Below are 21,681 nucleotides of genomic sequence, written 5' to 3'. Positions count from 1 at the left end.
TTCCTTTTTGTGTTGGGCACCAAAGAAGCAACAGCCACTGTCCATCTGCCAGGGAAAATCCGAACCCAAAAGCTCAGGGACAGGTTTCCACACACTCACTTGTTGCACTGCTCTGTCACCTTCTAGTGCTGGCTCTGGTTAAAGTTCTGTCATCCTGGTGTCCAAGGATTGGTGGCCAATACCAGAAGTTTGTCAGTAAAAAGTACCAGTCAGATGTTAAGACAGTGCGCTCACAAGTGACAGACAATACTGCATCCTGGCTAGAGCAGTGTGACATAGCTCCAGTTGTTTGCCAGAGGAGTGTCCCAAAGTGTTTTCTGACTGCCAGTGTCAGTAGCAGCTGGACGTTTCGTGTCTGTGTTTCAGATTTTGAGGATAGTGTTGAAATCCCCACTCAGCAGAAGGGATCTAGCAGTCAAGTTTGACAAAATGGGAGTTTCTGACTTTGGATTGAGTCACTTGGATGCTGCAAACATGAAATACATATTTTTTCATATGAAAACCAGTATGTTCCTACAAAATCTTTCAGTGTGACTCTACATTTCCTGATAGAAAATTGTTTGCCTAGACATACTTTGATCTCTAACCAAAGATTTGATTGTCCTTGCCAATAAAAATGTGCCTGTTCAAGCCAGGACCAAAGAATAGTTTAGAATGGACCCAGCACAGAGTAGTGCAGCATATGCCCAGCTGTCTAAGTGTGCTGGCCACAGAGGCATGAGGATGATGTGAGCTTTGTCTGTCTTCCCCCATTGACTGCTGCGTCTGGACCTTCATTTTAACAAAACCATGTTAAATATTTCCAAGTGTTTGGTAGTCATACAGCATGCATAATCATTAGAGGTGGCTACTAGAAGAACCCATGTGATCATAGTGTTTCCCTGCAGTAGCTAATTTTTTTGACCTAGGTAGAAGTCAAATCTGTCTAGGTACATTTAGTGCATAATAAGTCCTCATAAAAAAGTTCTCAGGACTTGAAACTTTTGATGACTTACTTCAGAAATTAACTGTCCTCAGGATTAGCAATGTATTCCTAGCTTCTATTCTGAGTTTTACTAACTTCAGGTTTGCACTGCTAGCTTTTAAACCTATTCCAAATAGGCTGAAGAGCCATTTATTATTATTTTTTGTGCTACCTCCTCTTCCATAGCCATAGTCATTTTCATATGCCTAATTAAGTTGGTTCTTCATTTGGCAAGCCTGTAGATGTGCTGCAGAGAAGTGTTGAGCACAGAGAAGCTACAATATTTCTTATCCCCAGGATTCAGGCTTCAAAGCTCAACAGCTAAGCTTGCAATGACATGATCACTGAACCTTTCAAGTCTTCATGATTCAGTATGGAGAAGTGTCTTGATTTCAAATGCTTCCCTGGAAATCATCCTCACTTTGAATGTGAAAGAAGTATTTCTTGTGACCTTGTTTCATTTTTAGCAAGGAGAAGTTCAAACCAGAGGGTTAAGAATGATCAATAGAAAGGAAGGGATGGACCAACACCAAAAGGTTATTATAGTTCTTTTCTTAAGAGACAGGTTTGATTCTTAATGCATTCGATGCTTCCTTATTACCCACTTGTCCATCCAAGTCTCTTACAGCGTGCTCTGTTCATGGAGGCCTGATGACAAGTTTTACAGGGTCTCCTGTGACCAGAGTCATGCAGAAACATAGGAAGACGGTGGGAAGACACCTACCTCGTGTGAGAGAATTAGGCATCCAGGAGAATCCATGATACTTGTTTGAAGAGGTGTGGCTGGCATCACTGTCATGTCTGACTTACTCTGTCAAAGTTGGTCTGTGTCCTGCACAGGTTGTTGAGTGGATGTAGCCACAGGGGCATACTGAGTTGATGGGACAATGAACTGCTGTGGCAGCGTGGAGTCCTGGTGTGTAGATGGGATCACTTTTCATGTCTTTCTTTTGCAGTTCTCAGAGATGGGCTCTCCATAACGCTTCGGTTATGAAGAAAGGACTGCTGAGTTGTTGTTTTGCAATGGAGAAAACAGAGGGAGAAACACCAGCACTGTGGCTTCCACCATGTTGCTTATCTCCCTGCAGACATGTGTCCCAAATCCTCTCTGTGCTATATTAAGGAAAGGAAAAGCTTAGACATTACAACATCTGATTTCTTACACCACCTTTTCCAATTTTACATCCTATAACTCTGTGGTGAAAAGAGGAACAATGACTTTATATAGCTGCTGCTTGATTCTTTTGGTATTTACCTGGAACACAGCTGCCTATGGGCCAAACCAACGGGCACAGAAGAAGGGAGACATTATTCTCGGAGGATTGTTCCCCATTCATTTTGGTGTGGCTGCTAAAGACCAGGATCTAAAATCAAGACCAGAATCAGTGGAGTGTATAAGGTAAGCCACAAAAACAAAAAAATAATAAGTTTTGGTGAAGGAGTCTTTGCCCTTTCTTGGCTACATGTGCCATGCTATACACTGTGTATAGACAGTCTCTAATCTGATGTTTCTAGGGGCAATGGGAAAGTATGGTGTAAATAATAGAATAAAACAGGCATGTAAAGACAGGAAGTGCACAGTTAAACAGTAACATAAATAATATTTGTACAGTGAAAGAGAGCAATCCTGGTGTTACCCAAAGCTGCCAGAACATGAATCTATCTGACCATTCATAGTGGACGTTTGAATAGTATCTGAAAATTAGCTTTCCTAGCAGAAGGACGGAAAATAACCCATAGTGTTCTTAAGTTCATTTGATTACAGTCATGCACAGCAAAATAGCTTAGAAATCAAATTTGGGAGTTTTTTTTCCAGTTCTGCCTCTCATCTTCTAAGACTTTACAAACCGTTTAGTTGCCTAAACAAGTGAACAGGTGGAAGTGAGATAGGTCACTGCTTTTGAAAAATCCCACTGAACACAAAAATGTCTCTTTATGACCTTTACAAAGTCCCAAACTTGAACTCCTTGCCCAGGCTTTCCTCACTCAAAGTCCCTTTCTTCTCTGTAAACAGCGCGTATAGGTTTTGTCTTAAGTCTTTGGCAGTTAACCCTGGAGGGAGAAATGCACATGAAAACATCTTATTATTAAGTGTAACCATTTTTATGATGAAGCATGAGGAATTTTTACATAGGCCTGCCAAATTTTTACAACCCTGCACATAATGCACATGAAGTGTGACAGAAACTGATTGCAACTGAAATGTCATATAAAAAAATAAGAAATTGTGGAATTTTGTCATGACCATGCGCAGGAAAACACTTCAGTGTTACAGGATCTCTTCTGTATTCATATATGAAAAATTGTATATCTGGAATTATTTGGACCTCTCATCCTAGACTGGGGATCTAGTACAGTTTTGTTGCAGATGGTAATGAAGAATGGCTGGCAGCATTCCTTTTTCCTGCTATGCTTACAGATTCCAGGTGTGGTTTCCCACTGAGACACTGAGCAGGACACATCCATCTAGGTTCTGAGATCGTCCCCATATGGTCTCATAGCGAGCCCACAGAAAGAAGTGTAATTAAGCAGGGTTTCTTTTGGCTTTTTCTGTGCGTGCACAAGAAAGTAATGAACTAAATGTATGTGAAATGTCCACTTTGAGGAGCAAGAAGCTCTGCCAGATTTTCAGCATTTTTCTGTCTCCCAGATGTGGCATTTTTGAAGTGGAATGCTGAAGAGCGATGAATGTTTTCAGCTCTGTGGTCTTCTTCACCTGCTACAGGGGGCAGACAGGACATTTGCAAACTGAACATAGCTTTCATTTCTGTCAGTGACGGGTCAGCCTCAGTGACTCCCTTGACACGGTCACATTATTGGAACTGATCACAGAAGAATGTTCTCCCACGAGTAATACAAGTGTGTGGTTGCCAAAAAATTTGTTAGTAAGGTAGCACTGCCAACAACAGGCAAATCCTGAAAAGCCAGACCAGCTGTTTTAAGGACACAATGGGAGATCCTTCTGGGTGGCATTCTATCTGCTAAATGTCATCTTCCACCTGAAATTTGCCTGGGTAAAATCTATGTTCCTCTTACCCCTGCACCAAGAAGTTGCAGGTGCAAAAGAGCGGAGTTGGCTGAAGAGGCATTTGTGCCACTTTGCTGCAGTCCTTCAAGGAGCTGGAGAAATTGCAAGTTGATAACATAATGCAAATGGAGAGAGAATACTTAATGAAAGGCAGAGATCTACCTGTAGAGGTACTAGCAACTACAATAGGAACAAGGGAGTGATTGGGCCCAAGATGAGCTCCTTCATTGCACATGTGTTTATCAGAAAATGTCGATTTCCAGGAAAGGTTTAATTCAAAAGAGTTTGGGCTGGGAAGGCTTTTTGAGTCTGGTCATCAGATTTTCTTGATAAGGATAATTAATCCATGGGACAGTTTATGTGCTATGATGTTTTCCTTGTTACTGGTACATATTAAATAGAACACAGATAGTTTTCCTGAAACTATTTTTCTATTTTAAACAGAATTTAAGTCAGAAAATTCCTCTGATTGGATGTGTAGAAATATTTCACAATACAACCATCGTGGTCCTTTTTGGTTTTGGACTCTGTGATTAGGTAGTAGCTTGGAGCAGGTTTGTGTGTGCTGACTGTAGGAGCCCAATACCTTCTTCAAGTCATGAGCTATAGTCTTTCATATCACATTTGAGCTTCCTCAGTTCTGGGCAGATGGCCAGTCTGGAATGAGCGAACTCATATTTTCTGGGGAGAAGGAAAAAAAAAAGATAGGCTCTAGTTTCTTTCGGAAGTAAAATCTCCCCAGTCTTGTAGTGTCAAAAACTTTTACAGGGTGGGAAATCCACTAGAGGACCATAAGCGTGGCTGTACCTGGTCAAACCAAAGGTGCTAAATCTGTACCATACCTTTGACTGCCCTTGTTGCATTTCTCTGAGCCTTCTCCAGTGCTGCTGTATCTTTGCAAAGCTGAGGCAAATCAATTTTATGCCCCTTTTAGATGCCTGTATACAGCTTTTAATCTCTTTATTACATAGGAAAATGTGTCTCATATCACGTAAGAAAATTAGACCCAGGTCACTCTAGGAGTGTGTGGGCATCCTGTCTTTCCTCATACTCCTCCATTAGGCAGCAACAGCAACAAGTCGTCAGACCACACAAAAAGCTCTTTGTTTTGAGACCAAGACATAAGGGTGCCACTGAAACCCTGCAGGTGGTTTGCCCCTGTCGCTTCTGGGGTTCAGTATCAAACAATTTAAGATAATGTGACTTTGTTTTGAAGACTGTTCAACATGATCTGTGCTGTTTGGACATCTTCCCACACATATAGCTGTGTTCAGTGCCATACCTATGCTCCTGAGCAGGGCTTCTGAAAATGGATCGGACAGCTTTCTCTCTATGTTTTTAGCTTTCATGCTCTTCATGCTCTTGTGGCACAGCACCTTTCTCCCCAGCTCAGCATACATACTAGCTGGAACCTACTGTGAGTACCTTGCACATGATTATTTGGAAAACCATATACATGACCCAGCAGCAAAAGGAAAAGGGAACAGTAACAATTGTTCTTCATTCATTTTGTGCTGATTCTACTTTAAAATTAATCTTCATGCTTTAAGCACTGAGATGTAGAGTCCAAAGTGAAAACTTACTAATGATTTTGCCACACCAAATGTCAGATAGGAGTACGGAAAGTGAGAGCAATTTTGTTTCCTGTGTTTCAGAAATACTTGCATGGCTTATTGTTTAACAATGAAGTATCCCACATTTGATATTAATACACCTTCTCTCTTTGCCTCGGGTGCTGTTGCAGCAACTTTCCTTATAACATTTGCTGATGCAGATCTGATGTGTGCAGTGGAGGCAGAGGCTGAGCACAGCACAAGTAGTCCTTGACCCCCATTCCCTGTCAGCACCCACAGACACCTATTCATAACCCAATTTCTCCACCCTTTCTTGATTTCAGGTAGATGAGCAGTAGCGACGGTGGTGGTATCATTAGGATTATTGCTAGCGTTATTGCACAGATGGGTGGCCCCCATGGATTCCTCTTATCGTAATGAACTGTTTGCAGTGAGGACCTGTCTTACTGAGCTGAGATAGTGTTGCCAATATGATGTCACTAGGTCATCATTTTTAGTGCATATTCCCTGTATTCTGATCAGCCATCTGGCCAAGGTCCCACAGTGGGACACATAGCTTTCAGACTCTGAAACTGTGGTGAGACATCATCCCCATGCCATAGTACAGTACTTCGTGGAGCATGGCTGTGGGACACTTTAGCTCACTGCATCTGTGTGTCTGTCTGAGAGAACAGAGAATTCTAATTCTGCCCCTTGTGGGTATGTTTGCTAATGCCAGTGCAGAACTCAATGCTTAACGTGGTATTTAGAATTTCCTCCCTGAGACCAGATTATTTTATTTTCCTCTTCCACCCATCTTCTGAATTTTAATTTTTAATTTCTTAAAATTATCTTTGGTCTGCATAATTCCCCTTAGCCATAGCCCTAACTTCTGAGGGTAGTAAGCAACTTGTTATACCTACTGACTACAGGAATCCAGCAAACAACTGAAGGTCTCTCCTTTGCATAGCTTAGTAATAGCACTGGTAGTAGCAGCAATAACATATAATTAATGTACTGGAAATCTAGAGAGGGCAGAGAAATTAGTATGTACATACAACCACTAGAGAAAGAGGAGTACTGGCATGAGCAGAGAGGTGTAGGCAGGCTTTGCCACCATTCTGGAATAAAAGTACCTGTCGGATATGGGAGAGTAAATGAAAGTTTTATGTACAGCTTTCACATTACTTCTTTTCCTTCATATTCTATTGCTTTTAGTTTAGTGCCTTGCAAGTTTTGATAAATGAAGGTCATGAATTCACATGAGGCTGTGAATTACTCTTTTATGGAGACCAACAGGGATCAGGACTAATTTCCCTGCTGGATCCAGACCGTATGCCCTGTTCAAACCCAGCCAGACAAAGAAACAAGCAGACAAACAGGGGATGGAGTTATGGGGAGTGAGCTGATGACCCTTAATTTATATACCCTTGGTTTGTAACATTGACTGAGACATTTAAGCCATCCTGAGCACTCCTTGGCAGACAGATTTATACTAATGAGAAAGAAACCTGCAGGAATCAGTGAGATCTTGCGAGTTTACTATCTAGCAAACTGGGCAGCTGCAAAGATGATCTGTCCCCTGCAGATGTGATAATTTGAATGAGGATTTGTTGAGGAATCGTTTCTGATTTCTGCTTCCCTGTTTGTGCTCCTGTCTGGGAACAGAAAGATCAGTGGGTTGCATATTCTGACAGGTGGGAGAACAGGCATCAGAGAAGAAACATGAATGTGTTAAAGAACTAAATGTAAATTAAAATTCCTATCTACACATTTGGGCACTGAATTATTTACATTAAACTCTCATTTAGAGCTTAATGACCAATTTTCATAGCGTCACATCTCAGAAATGTTACAATACAAGATTATGCCAGTGTACCCATAAAGTAATATGGCAGAAAATAAATTTTGGAGGCTGCTTATTTTCCACCAAAGAAAATATCAGTGGCTATTTAAAGCTTCTGTAAATCTAATGAAAACTTTGCTTCTGTTTGCAAATCCTTTGCATTTTCTTCATGGAAATTACTGGTTGAATTTCTGCATGGTTGACAGAACATTACAGTGACTACTCATATTAGTCACAGCAGCAGCACAGCACAGGAGGTCATCCAGATCAGTGTCACCTGCTGCTAGGTTCAAAGTCTGCTCTTACCCATCGCTCATGTACTCACTAAGCCAAGAGGAACCTATCTGCAGCCCCTTGCTGGGGTGTTACAGTACAATGGGAGAGGATTTATCCACATAATTTCCATTCATTGGGACTGAAGGAATCATGAAATCTTGCTTCATTTAGACTAGTGTAGTGGCACTGCCTTCTTCTGACCGTATCCCTGTTACAGTACTGATACAACACGGTTTCAGTTAACAAAATAAGACATCTGAAGCTCTGGCAGGTATTAGAGAAGACAGAGCAAGCTGTGTTTGTTTCCATCCCATCTGATCCTCTTCTCCTGATGCTGCTATCAGCAGGGGTGCAGCTGAAGAGAACTACAGGTCTCCTGCCCAGGCTAGTTTGAGGTAAATAATCAAAAGCATTTCAAAGACATTTTGGAGTCTAACTCCCAGAAAATACCCTCTGCCTTCCTTTCCCCTCCAAAATAAAACCAATCCAAGCTCAAGTACCTGAAGTATAGGCATTATGCTGTAAGCAGGCATTCATCAGGAGCATATGTCAGAAAGGAAAATAAAAGCCATTGTGCATCATGGGCCTTAATCTGCATCTACTGAATGAAATGGCAAACACGTTCTCTGAAGCCAAGGGGGAGACAGTCCAGTTCTCACTGCTTTTGAAGATACCACCTTGCTGCATTTAAAAAAAAATTAAGCCAAATTGCCATCAAGCAGGGAAAATAATTCCATGTCATACTCCACCTGCATAATTTAATGTCAGCAGCCTTAAGTTTACTTTTACACATCCTCAAATATGTGAAGCTTCTCACAGTGGTATAGTGGTACCTTTGAACTTCCCAGCTTCTCAGCAGTCTTCCCTTTAAATATAGAAAATACTTTCAGATTTTTCTCTTTTACATGAGGAGCCTGAATATAGTTCCTTGCTTCAAATCCTATTTTCACTTTAATTAAAAATATCTGTAAACACATACAGCTTTTTAAAAAGAAGTGTTACGAAACCCCTACTTGCTCCTAGCAAGCATTACTGACCATGTGAGGCAGCATGGTGTGCCCAGCATATCTTCTTTTCTGTACACAACACTCGCTGCCTATTTCACTCTGAGACTCATCCTTTTATTTTAGAGGTCTCTCATTGCATCTCGCTCCTTAATGGTTGGAACAAGAGCAAAAAATATTCTAAATTACAAAATCACTTCTAACTGTCACACACACTCATGGATTCTAAAGGGTGTCCATTTTCTTAAGGGTGATCTTAAAATAGCTAACTGTCCCTTTGGTCATAAGCTATAACTAAGGATTTTTATTGGCCTCAAACTTTTTGACTTGAAGAGATTTGTACGGAAGCTGTACTGTCTGGTCTTCGAGGTACAGCCTCAGAGCAGAACCTTATTTGAAAGTTGGCCAAAGATGTCTGGAGCAGGTGAAATGAAGTGGAATAAATTAAGTTTTTAAGACTTACAGATAAACCTTAGATGTGATATGTTTAGAACTTCTGATTCCAGCTAAATCAGATAAAACTCCTGGAATGGAAGTAACGTGGCTGTGTTCATTCAGCTTTAAAGAAGTCAGACATAGCTAACATCACCTTTAGAAGCAATTCTTTTAATCCAGCAATTAAAAAATGTTCAGGTTGTGTATCTCAGAGATTGGAAGTTTGTGATTGCATGAAGCTTATCTTTAGAAATCTTCACACTGGTAATGGAAATATCTCTCAAAGCATTTCAAAATGGCACTCGTGAAACTTAAAATTTACCATTTCATATAGAATCTGTTCTTAGGCAGGCTATTTCCCAGGCTCTTCCAGTTCTGAGGCCCATCAGTTTTCCCAGTGGATCTCCAGCATAACAGCTTTGACACTTTCCAGTTTCCAGCCACAACTCAACACGAAACTACAAACTAAGTGCTATCCTGACCTATAGATCATTACAAGGAAGGGCAGGTTTCAGTTCCTGAAAGATTCTGCCATTCTAGCTGAATTACCCCAAAACATGACAGCTTCACAGGTGCACAACCAGTTGCTTTTGCAGCTTTATGGGAGAAAACATAGTAGGTAAAACTTGAGAATAACACATATCAGAACAACTTTCTTCCTGATGCTTTGCATGAAGAAGCTTCTCTCTTTTTTTGGATAAGTAGTCACTCACCCTGCATCAGCTTCTTCCACTGCCAGCCCATGCGATGCTCTAGAGGGGGACTCCCAGGTACTGCAGCATGCTCCTGCCACCACTCCCCAGCTCTGGGTTAGCTCCGTGCACAGTTAAGAGAGAGCCAGAAAACTCAGATGCTCCATTTTAAAGAACAGAGGAGGCTTCAAAAAGCAATGTCAATTTCACAGGCCAGCTCTGATGGCATCTTCTGGGCCCATGTCTAAAGCAAATGTATGAGAGCACTATAATAAAGAGAAAAGTTATTCCTTTAATGAAAACACCGAAGTATTTAATTAACAAGTGAGGAAGCTAGGATGTACATTTATAGCATGTCTCTGTTCTCTGGTATAAACAGGTTGGCAGTGCTCTCTCTCACAGTGTGAAGTGTGTGATGTGAGGCCAAATTTCGCTGGGCAGAGCTACCAGGCACCTTTGCAGCCAGGGGCACGCCAGTGCTGTGTCTCAGCTGGCTCTGCCTGCCTAAAGCCACCAGGAGCTGATGCAGTGAGTATCCCTGAGCCCAGCTCTCTGGCACCATTGCGTTCATCATAGGCTTGTCAGACACTGCCATCTGCATTTGGAAACATGTCAGAGGAGCCTGGAAGGAAACCCGGTAGATGTAGCTTTATGTCAGAGCATGCTCAGGCATGCTTTCTTTCAACTTTCCCAGACTTCAGAGGACTTAGAAAAATTCATCTCATCCTCGTGACCTCTGAAGTGAGCTCCCAAACTTAGGAGGTGAAAACCGGAACAGAACCTTGTAGCATATGCACACCTCTTCTGTAACCACTGAACACTAAAGCAAAATTTCCAAATTTAGTAGGGTGCAAAAAATTGCATAAGTTTCTTTTGCCCTTTCTTTCTGGAATTTTTCACTCTGCCTTTGTCTAATCCTGATCTCCTCTCGTATGTTTCCCTCCTTCTCACTCTATTTTATTTTTATTTTTGCTCCCCCAGGTATAATTTCCGAGGCTTCCGCTGGCTCCAGGCTATGATCTTTGCCATAGAAGAAATAAACAGTAGCCCAACTCTCCTTCCCAACATGACCCTAGGATACAGGATATTTGACACTTGCAATACAGTCTCTAAAGCCCTCGAGGCCACACTGAGTTTTGTGGCCCAGAACAAGATAGACTCCTTGAACCTGGATGAATTCTGCAACTGCTCAGAGCATATCCCTTCCACCATTGCAGTCGTTGGGGCAACTGGCTCTGGCATCTCTACCGCCGTGGCCAATCTGCTGGGACTCTTTTACATACCTCAGGTATGCTTTCACTTCTCTTGTTTAGGTACAGCTGGGGGTATTGCTGTTTGGGGGGGATCTTTAAGTACATTATAGAACCAGGACAGGGAATTGCACTGCTGCCTTATGTGCTCCATCTCTGTTTCAAACAAAGGAAGATTTAGAAATGCAATGGCCGTAGGTGCATGAATATATCCTTGGAGGGCTGCGGGGCAACACAACGATGAGAAGCACTGGCTTTCAAAGCAGGACAATGCTCACATGAAAGAAAGCCGTCTACTTCCCTCCAAACTTATGATGTCAAATTAAATCAAACATTTTTCTTTTAGTCAGAGATACAAATCTTCAGGCTCAACATTTGCCAGAAACTTATTTGGGCGAGTACAGGTAGATGCAGTGGTTGTGCCAGCTTCTCTGTCCCACTCTCTGTCAATGTGTCCTAACTGCACACCAGAAGGTCTCAAGGGAAGTTTAGCCTCCATGGCTTGTTGAATCTTTGCCATTTCCAATAGAACCTCAAGGAGAGAAACAGTACAAAATGTGGTAGTTTTCTTATGGTAGAAATACATTGTGCTAGCAATTTGCAATCCCCAAACACAAAGGTTACCAACCAGTCAGTAACAACATTCAGCCAACAGCAACTTAGTCTAGGAGGACTGGAGTCCTCTAGAGTGGTGTAGTCTGTGAAGATGGGTAATTTAGGTCGGTCATTGGCAGTTGCCAGCCTAACACAGGTTAGTTGTGATGTTACGTCACTATGGTCACTGTCTAGTCATGCCCGAGTCCCACTTAAGGCAGAGCTCAGTCATTGCCAGCTACTCTCGGGTCTCTCAGCATCTCTGATCATTCAAGTAGGTGATCTCTAAAGTCATTGTTTCTGCTGATCACATGCTGCAAAGGTGTCTTCTGGGCTGACCTGCCTTTCTTTTGTCCAGAGCCTCCAAAACAGGGTTTGAGAGAGCACTGTCAGAGGACACAGATAACCCCCTTGTCCTGGGGTCATCTGTGTGGCAGTGTAGTTGTACCAGTTCCTGTGTCGCAGCGTCCTTCTTGCCATCTGCTGACTCTACTGGGGCCAGTGCCAGCACCCACGGTCCCATCCTTTTGTTTAACAAACTTGCTGCTCTGCCAGGACCCTAAGCAAAGTACAAGGCTTATCAATACCTAAAGGGCAGGATGGGGTCAGACTCTTTCCAGTGGTGCCCAGTGACAGGACAAGGGGCAAGGGACACAAACTGGGACACAGGAAGTTCCATCTGAAGATGAGGAAAATATCCTTTCCTGTGAGGGTGCCAGAGCCCTGGGACAGGCTGCCCAGAGAGGCTGTGGGGTCTCCTTCTCTGGAGACATTCAAAACCCGCCTGGATGTGATCCTGTGCAACCTGCTCTAGATGTACCGGCTTTGGCAGGGGGGCTGGACTGGACGATCTCCAGAGGTCCCTGCCAACCCCAACCGTTCTGGGATTCTGCGATACCAATGCCAGAGCCCACAGGAGTTCTTGTAACAAGATTGTGTCACGCTGAACTCTCAGTCGGTTCTGAGAGGATATATCTTTACTTCAGCCAGGACTCCAGTTCCTGTCTGCACCAAAAATGAAGGATTCTTGTCTGCTGGTGCACAGTAATGTATCTTGTCTATTTAATGTTATCAGCCTGACTCTCAGACAGGAGTCTGAAAAAATGGACATTCAGTTTCTGAGGAGGGCAAGAATGGTTTAAGCTGAGACCAATATATTCTATCTAGGTATTGCCCAGAGTTGCATTGGAAGGTGACATGTAATAAACTCCATGATGGCATTTTAAGGCATTCTATTAATTTATACATCTCATTACCAGGTGAGCAAGAGCATCTGAGAAGGGTTGGTGGGCTGGACTGAGGATAAGAGATGTTTGCAGTTCTCAGACTTTCCCTTTGAACAGGGAATGACATTTGTGCTAGGAGGCAGTGGTCTTATCTAGGGGTTGCTGAAACGGGTATGTGTCAGGAGGTTCAGTTCTGGAACAAAATCTCAGCCAGGTGGTTGAAGTATGAGAACTGAAAGGAGGCTTTTAAACTGGCAGTTGTTGGGCAGCATTAGAATACACATTATCACTGCCATTTATAGCAAAGCCATTAGCAAATCCATGCTTAATAGATTCTGCATTTCAGCACAAGTTAGAGGTATATTTTACAATTAAAGTAAGGCTCGTTACTCATTCTGTTAATGTAGAAACTGAAAATGTTCTGACTCCAGTTCTGTTTCGCAGTATCTCGCCTCACTGTACCCTTAGATGCGGGAGTGGGGTGCCTTGCCTGTACCCTGTGGCACTAGGTTTTGGGAGATGAGAGTAGCACTGGGCAGGGGAGAGTATAGCTCTGTGAAAGGAGGATTTGCTCCTGTGGCCCTTGAAACTGCACCAGGAGACCTTATTTTCTTTCTTCTTGCAGAAACATTAAATGCCAGAGTTTAAGGAGTTAAAGTTTTCTGTAAATTTCTACTTTGAGCTGTTTATAGAAGACTTTTTCAAAGTGAGAGTAAATCCTAAAGAGTTCAGATACCAATCTCAAAATGCAAAAACAAGTGAGTTTTAAAAGTTTTCTAGATCTTTAAGCTATTCTCTTCTGGGTTTTATGAATTTCTTCCTACTTGTAGAAAATCCAAATTATATCTTAAGAGCACATGACACTTGTGCTAATTAGGGAAAAAAATATTTCTTGATAGCTTTAGAAAAGGAAATAAAATCCCATTTTAACTGTAAAACATGGTGGCTCATGGAGTGCGGAATGCCTACTGGCTTCTTTGCTGATTTTGGAAATCAGGAAATACTGCTAAGGTAGCATTGACCAGCATTACCTTAACACTCTGCAGGGTCAAGGTGACTGATACACATCACATTCTTACTTCAGCTGGCAGGGATTGTGTATAATAGGTATATGGAGCCTGATTAAGGATGGGGACAAAGGTGAGAGACAGACAGTGCACTCTTCAGAGTAGGTCCAGGATGGCCATACCAGCCTGCTCTCTCATGTCCAGTTTAGGAGAGAGGAAGCCTGCATTTTGTCTGAATTATGTGCATTGCCCTTGTTTATCTAAAAGATACATTCTTCTTGTTTCTGGATTTGGCAGGAAGTACAGCAAGGTGTGTGTAGGCCATCCGTGACTCACCTCTTTGCCCTTTCTCCAAGCTAGTGTCAGTGTCTCCCTCCCTCAGATCCTTGACCTCACAGGTGGACATGAGCTTGCTCCAGTCTCTCGGGCACAGCGGCTTGTGTTATGTGTGCCTCTGTAAGACAGTCACAGCTATGAGAGCATACACTCTCAGAGTGAATCACCTACAACCACAGGCTAGGAGTAGGTGGTGGTGCTGCCTGTGTGGTGCTCAGCTTTCTCTTCATCCCGTCTGAGGTTACACAGGTTGACAGTGATGCTAGAGAAATGTAGGCAATTTATTCCCAGGCAGTTCACTTCATGGCGTGTTTTGCTTGTTCACTCTGCTCTCACAGGTCAGCTACGCATCATCCAGTCGTCTCTTGAGCAACAAGAACCAGTTCAAGTCCTTCCTCCGCACAATCCCCAACGACGAGCACCAGGCCACGGCAATGGCAGACATCATCGAGTACTTTCGCTGGAACTGGGTGGGAACAATTGCAGCCGATGATGACTATGGCCGGCCAGGGATTGAAAAGTTTCGGGAGGAGGCAGAGGAGAGAGACATCTGCATTGATTTTAGCGAGCTCATCTCCCAGTACTCGGATGAGGAGGAGATCCAGCAGGTGGTGGAGGTCATCCAGAACTCCACGGCAAGGGTGATAGTTGTTTTCTCTAGTGGCCCGGACCTGGAGCCCCTCATCAAAGAGATCGTCAGGCGAAACATCACTGGCAGGATCTGGTTGGCAAGCGAGGCCTGGGCCAGCTCTTCCCTGATAGCCATGCCAGAGTTCTTCCGCGTCATTGGAGGCACCATTGGGTTTGCACTGAAGGCAGGACAGATCCCAGGCTTTCGTGAGTTCCTGCAGAAGGTACATCCCAAGAAGTCCAACAACAATGGCTTTGCCAAGGAGTTTTGGGAGGAGACGTTTAACTGCTATCTCCCAGATGGATTCAAAACTTCTCCAGCTTCAGCTTCCTTCCACAAGGGCCATGAAGAGGGACAGGGAGCTGGAAATGGAACAGCTGCCTTCCGACCCCCGTGCACAGGGGATGAGAACATCACCAGTGTGGAGACACCGTACATGGACTACACACACTTGCGGATATCCTATAATGTCTATTTGGCGGTATATTCTATTGCCCATGCCTTGCAGGATATATATACCTGTACCCCTGGGAAAGGACTCTTCACTAACGGATCCTGTGCGGACATTAAGAAGGTTGAGGCATGGCAGGTAAGTCCTCCATTTGTGTGCCTGTGCAATATACTTGCAGAAAAAAGACAAGCTGTCCTGGTGTTTTTAGGGTGCGTTTCATAATCCTGGGTCTGAGGCACAGCACAAGGCTCCTGGGATGTAGCATATCACTGCGTGCAAGTGAGGTGGGTGCTCTCACCCCATGGGGAATGTAAGGTAAGTTGCGTTAGGTTTGCCTGCAGTGAAAGGGGTTTAAACTCAGTTAAATTTTCTTGCATTTGCTATGGACCAAAAGTGCACACACAGACAATTACCCCAGCCTGGCTGACGCAAGGTAACTTGATCATATATTGAGTCCTTACATAAACAAGAGGGCCTGGAGAGAGCCCATGAACAAGGAAAACAGTTTTTAGAGTTCATTTTCTTTGGCAAGCTCTACATCTTTTGCAATCCCACAGCAATTTTCCATACAGGCCATATTTTTTTCCACAGTTTTAAGCTTATATAGGATCAAACTAATGCAGGTTGAGTAATGAAGGCAAATAATGTGTGGATGTTGAGCAAACAATAGCTAGCTGCTTTGATTTGTCAGGGATATTTGTGAACTGGTAAAATGATACTAACGACTGAGTCACGTTTACTCATTCATTCGGTGCGTTCTGCCTGCCGGTGTATGGATGGTACTCTGGCATTTTGCCTTCTGATCCTTTATGAATACTCTCTACCTTACCATATGTTTGATTGTGCTATCTGATGTGATACTCAGTGTGTGTTTTTAATATCTCCTGCATTCTTAAATAACATAATTAGCTTGATAGTAAGGCTGTCAAATGAAGATATGCCAAATATGCAGCAAATTCTGTTTGCCCTGTTTTGGTTGTCACAGAAAACTTGGGCCCAAACATGCATAAAATCAGAACAACATGGATGAATATAACGAGGATCACATCCCCGTTTGCATATGTATTTTCCTCTGTTTGGGATAGTCTAACCAAAATAAAGGCCATCCGTGCCACAAACTTTGCAGATGTTTTGTCAGCATTTGCATGCAGGAACTGCAGTTTAGTTCCTGTTTAGTCTCAGTCAATGCAAAAACATCAGTGAGATCCAAGTAAAAGGCTTTGTCTTGGCATTTATGGGAAACCTGCATTGCTCTAGGTACCTGATTTGGGTTTACCAAAACCCCTTTACTCAACGAGTGAGTAAATCCCCTGATTTAGGGGAACCCTGGGATTGCTGGCTCTCTCTGAGGTTTCTGTCTTTCAAAGCTGTTCTGCTTTTCAGGAACAAACTGGCAGAAGTGGGCAAGTCACAGACAGATTTAGCTTTCACTCTGTCGGTAAAAATGATCCAGAATAAATATATTTTTAATTAATTCCCTTATGCCTTGTCAACTTGGAAAGTGAAGCAGGATGTTAATACCATAGCTAAATAAAATAATGTGGTGTTTGTTGAGGATTCCACAATCAGGAAGAATGTCCTCATTTCTATGTTGCTTGTCTGGTGCTGAAGGATGGCTGTATCAAAATGTAAAGTATCTGCTGATCTAGGCTTTGGGTATGTATACTTACCTTAAAGGAGGGAAATCAGCATCAGGAAAGAGTATGTGGGGAATAACAGGACCGGGTAGGAATATCAGGTGCTGCAAAGGAACAGGCTGTATTTGAAGTGACCACCATTATGTGGTGTTGACTGTCAAGTGTATTTGGTATTTGTGCATTTTTCCACTTCATTTCAAAATCAAACACATGAATAGCAGGTAAATGCCAAATTTGTGTGCACACCTACTTCATATCAGGCACTGCGGCTCATTACCCTCGGGAAGCTTTCCTCAGCCCTTGGGGTAATGAGTTCACCTCACAAACGTGCATCCTCCACCATCTCCAGAGAGCAGTTTTCTGCCAACCAGGCTGAAGAAAACCTTTCTACTAAAACCAATCTCATTTGCAGTGGTATTTCTGCCAGTGATCAGTGCCTGCTCCTTCTTCTCACAATCAGCTCAAGGGTTTTTTGGTAGGAAGTGACCTGAGAGAGCAAGGATGGTGCTAGGAAGCCTCCGCGCCTGAGCCTGGAGGCAGCAGCCGCTAACAGCATCTGCAGTCCCTGAGCCGGTGGCCTGTGGGGCAGATAAGGCGAACCTGGTGAACTGGTAACTCCATTAGCCTCCCAGAGTAGCCCTCGCCAGCGGGGTCAGTGGCTGAGAAGGATAAATGGTGTGTTCCACAATTTAATTATGTACCATTTAATTTTGTTGCCTTTCAATGGCGTTATCCCATTAACGTATATTATTTATTCATTGTCTGCTAATTGTTCATTTCTATGTACTCAGAATAGAAACTTTCTTGTAGAAACTGCTTATGTAATTTGTGGAGGGTGCTTGTGTGGATCTGTGTAAAAAAAACCACATTTTTAACAAAGTGATCAGTTCATTTGAACTGAACAGCAGGAAGCGTAGCACAGAATTACTGTGAGTTGGTTAAATCGGCTGCAGTTCTTCTATTAAGAATTTACTATCTACTGTTTAAGAAAGCTCTAAGTATGTTTCACCATGGGGAGCACAGGATTTTTCCTGTGTCTCCCAAGCTGAAATATTGAATACTAACAAATTTCTTCTTTACTTATTTATAGCTACTTGTTCAAGAAGCTGCTTACTCATTTTCTCTGCCTGAGTCGGTGGCCTGTGAGCAGGCAGGGCAGCTTCCAGGCAGGAGCTGTGCTGCTCACTCCACACGTGGAGCTGCCCACGGGGTTCAGAGTCCTCTTATCTCAAAATGGGAAAAACTGGCAATTCTGTACTCTACAGAAAATTACAGACTTTAACAGGATGTCTGTGCTGCCCTTATGCTGAGCAACCTGTACGCCTGCAGTTGTCATGTTTTAAGAACCTACCGTGCTGCAAGGCAGAAGATAATCCAGGTGCAGACCTTTGCAAGATGCCTGCAAGAGCAGACAGTGTTCTCTGCACATGCTGTTATTGTGTCCTGTGCTATATTGATCCAGATCAGTTGAATTACTTCTTTTTGCAGTGTTTTTTTCAGGAAACAAAAAGGCGCAGAGCAATCTAGAGCAAAATGTATAAGCAATTTCTGTCCCATTTGGAAAAGGCAAAATTTTCCACAAAGCACTAAGGAGAACGTGCATGACTGCAAATAGTACAACACAAAGAGTCCTCTAAAAGGACTCTGTCCCCTCTGATTATCAGATACGCATTCGCTTTTGCTGGTGGGCTGTGATTTTTTTAGGAGACTGTATTGAGTAGGGCTAATTCTCTGTGTTGCTCTGGTTCATGGACTGGCCTCCCCCAAATACAGGCTCTCCCATAAGATATAGAATAGCAGTGGGAAGGTATAGCAAGATGTGGGACATGGGGTCAGGACTCCTGTACTGATGCTGCCTCTTTCTCAAAATGCCCTGCATCTTTGGCCTGCTTCTCCATAACAGCTCAGACAGTCTGCTTTTGAAGCCCTTTTTTCTTAATATCTTCGTTGGTAAGATTTCCCAGGTCCCTCAAGCTCCTTCTTTTTCTTCGTCTCTGCTCATGTGGCTATTCCCATAGTCACTTCTAACAGCAAGTCCATCTGTTCTTTTTTCAGTTCCCCTCTGAGCAAAGATTTATAACCCTTTGGGGTATTCACAGGAGCCTCTTTGGTGTCCCTCTCATTTCAGACACTGGGTGGGCATGCAAAAAATAAGAGGAAAACCAGTAAGGGATCCTAATCTGTCCTTCAGAGCAAATATTTATTAATTCATATTCTTTCTGTGTGAGAAGAGGAAAAACCTGTCTTTACCTCAGACATGGTTCACTCCGTGTTTCTGCCCATTCACTTGGATTCTTGATGATTGCCCACAAGCAGCTGATGGGCCTCTCTTTCTGTCTCACAGTAAAAGCATTATGATTAAATGGGGAAGACAGGCCCTCATGGATTTGAGAAGGCAAAGGTGCACAGTCACAGGGTCACAGAGCAGAACAGCCCTAGGTGGACTCACAGACAATTTGCAGGATGTGGTTACCCTGGAGGCTGTGAACTTTGGCAAGTTCATGAGTGAAAAATGAGGTAGCTCTTCTAGGCACCAAGGTAAAGCATGCTGCATAGGCTGAAAAATGTGCTGTCCTAATGATTAGCAGGTTAAAGACGCACTCATGTAAATTATTATGTGCCTAGAAATCTGATTGACCTCAGAGTTAGTGGAAAGCTGCCATATGCTGTTCCACAAAATAAAAGCAAATACAAATTGGCTTCACCTAGCAACACCCAAAGTCTTTTATTACACCTGTGCACCTACCAGCCAACAGTTCCTTCCTCCATGCTGGTGATACGCATTATGAAGAGGTAAAAATGGATTGTTGCCTTCTCCAACTGTACATTTAAGTATGTCTGTCTGGCTGGAAATTGATTCTGTAAGGCTTTAAAGAAGTGAATGATGCCTTAGATGACATACGTCTCTCCAGACCTTTGAGCCTAAGGGCTTATCTAATCAATTTTGAGTCTGTTGAACTATATAGGCCTGTCTGAACAATTAAAATGGTGTTTGGAAAACAGCTGCTTTGTGGTATACAGAATGAAACAGTATTAGAACAGGTATTAACTGAGGCTGGTGTGAAAATCAGTCATTTGGGAGGAATTGCAATGAGACAGAGGAAACTGCTGAACATCAGGCAACTGCAGAACCACACCACATCTGTGTTACAAATGCACCAGAGATATGTTTGTTATGAACACAAAGCAAGCATTTCACCAGTGTGCCTTTGTTGTGGGAGACCAAGTCCAGGGGCAGCTTGAGCCACACACAGAAATGTGTGGGTCAATAGAGCAAACAGCTATTTCCTCACAAAGGCAATAACAGATGATCCCTTATTCATCAGTGTGGTGATAACAACTCGCCATCAGCTGGGAACACCACTTGTGAGCTCTTCAATTAAGCAGACAGTAAATGGAGTATTACTTAGATGTGTCTGCAACTAAAAGGAGAAAGACTTAACTGGACCCTACTAAAGGGGGGGGAGGGTCAGGCCTGTAACATCACCAGTAGATGATGCACAAGGAAACCATCACCCTGACAGGGTTACTAGAAGAAGGATGAATGAACTGCATACAGCAAATACACAACCTCTATGTCCTGAAGTAAGGAGTTGTGGTTATTAATTACTTGGTAGAGAACAGCTGAGATTCTTCTGAATCAGGGTAGTACACACTGTCTGATGACAAAAAAAAATCAGTATTCTTGCCCACCCCTAAATGTGTTGAATTTTTCATAAAAGTCATTTTTAATATAGTCACTTATATGCTGTATTTGAAAAGAAGTGGTTTCTAATATTCATGAAGCTCATTTGTACCTTTGTCACTGGAGGAAAAGAAGTCAGTTTTTCAGCTTATATTGGACCTGGGAATTTTAGGGAAGGCTCCTTGAGATGTTCATGTAATGTCTCTCTCTGTAGCAACTTCAGATAATAACTGTCCCTGGAATTCCCAAGACATCAGTGTCTTTTACTAAGACACAGCATGTCTTTGTTACACAGAAGGATGTAAAGTTTCTTTTTCCCTGATGCTACTCACAAATGGAGCTGGTGACACAGGGCACCTTGAGAACCCCCTAAAGGCACTCAGAAAGTGAGGTGAGGAAACAAATGAATTTATCAAGAATTCAGTTTCATGTTATAATTGTTCCTCTGACTTGGCTGATTCCCATTTATCCCAAGGAAGGTTTGAAGCTAACTTCAAAGGCGTGATAATCATAGCATAGTTTGTTATTCTTTCTCTTTCTGAGTGGTCAGCCATCTTCGCAGATTGTTTACTAACCAGACACATAGTTTTATCCTCAAAGTGAACTTTCAGGCTCTATGAAGGACTGGTGTTGCTCCACACAGTGGGTGAAGTTTGAAGGAAGGAGAACAAATTACCTTTTATGGCATATAAAGGACCCTTTTGCATTGTGGAATTAAAAGTGGTCTCCTCACTGGAGCAGAAGCAATACATTGCTCAGAAAGAACTTTTACCTGTGTCTCTAGGAGGAATTACATGAAGGTTATTTAGGAAGTGGAGAAATCAAAGCTTTGACAAGAGATTTCTTTGTTGGCTGAGACTTACATTGATAAAGGAAATGGAAAACATAGTTTTAAGCTGGGAGCCAAGTGGAACATATGCCCAGTCACAGTTACAGTGAATCCACTGGACTTTAGTTGACCACTGGTGGGACCTGTGACTGTGCTTGCAACAGATGCCTGTTCTAAATGTCTGAAATGGTTCTGTGAGTTCATTCAACTCAGTGAGAATACTGGAAACTTTAGGAC

The 21,681-nt window shown here is 42.8% G+C and overlaps 1 protein-coding gene across 1 annotated transcript in view; it reads left to right on the top strand.

Moving 5' to 3' along the window:
- The first annotated feature begins 1,928 nt into the window (after positions 1–1,928).
- The window catches only part of LOC104522824 (extracellular calcium-sensing receptor), a 40,289-nt gene continuing 20,536 nt past the window's right edge, over positions 1,929–21,681 (top strand). The window contains 3 exon segments of the mRNA XM_029084297.1: positions 1,929–2,363; positions 10,780–11,086; positions 14,550–15,431. Of these exon segments, the coding sequence (XP_028940130.1) occupies positions 2,179–2,363; positions 10,780–11,086; positions 14,550–15,431 (1,374 nt within the window). The 5' untranslated portion in view covers positions 1,929–2,178.

This window comes from Antrostomus carolinensis, unplaced genomic scaffold (genome assembly GCF_000700745.2).
Source record: "Antrostomus carolinensis isolate BGI_N321 unplaced genomic scaffold, ASM70074v2 scaffold21150, whole genome shotgun sequence".
NCBI lineage: Eukaryota > Metazoa > Chordata > Aves > Caprimulgiformes > Caprimulgidae > Antrostomus > Antrostomus carolinensis.
Note: the sequence above shows the minus strand (reverse complement) of the source record. Positions and strands in the feature narration are given on the sequence as shown.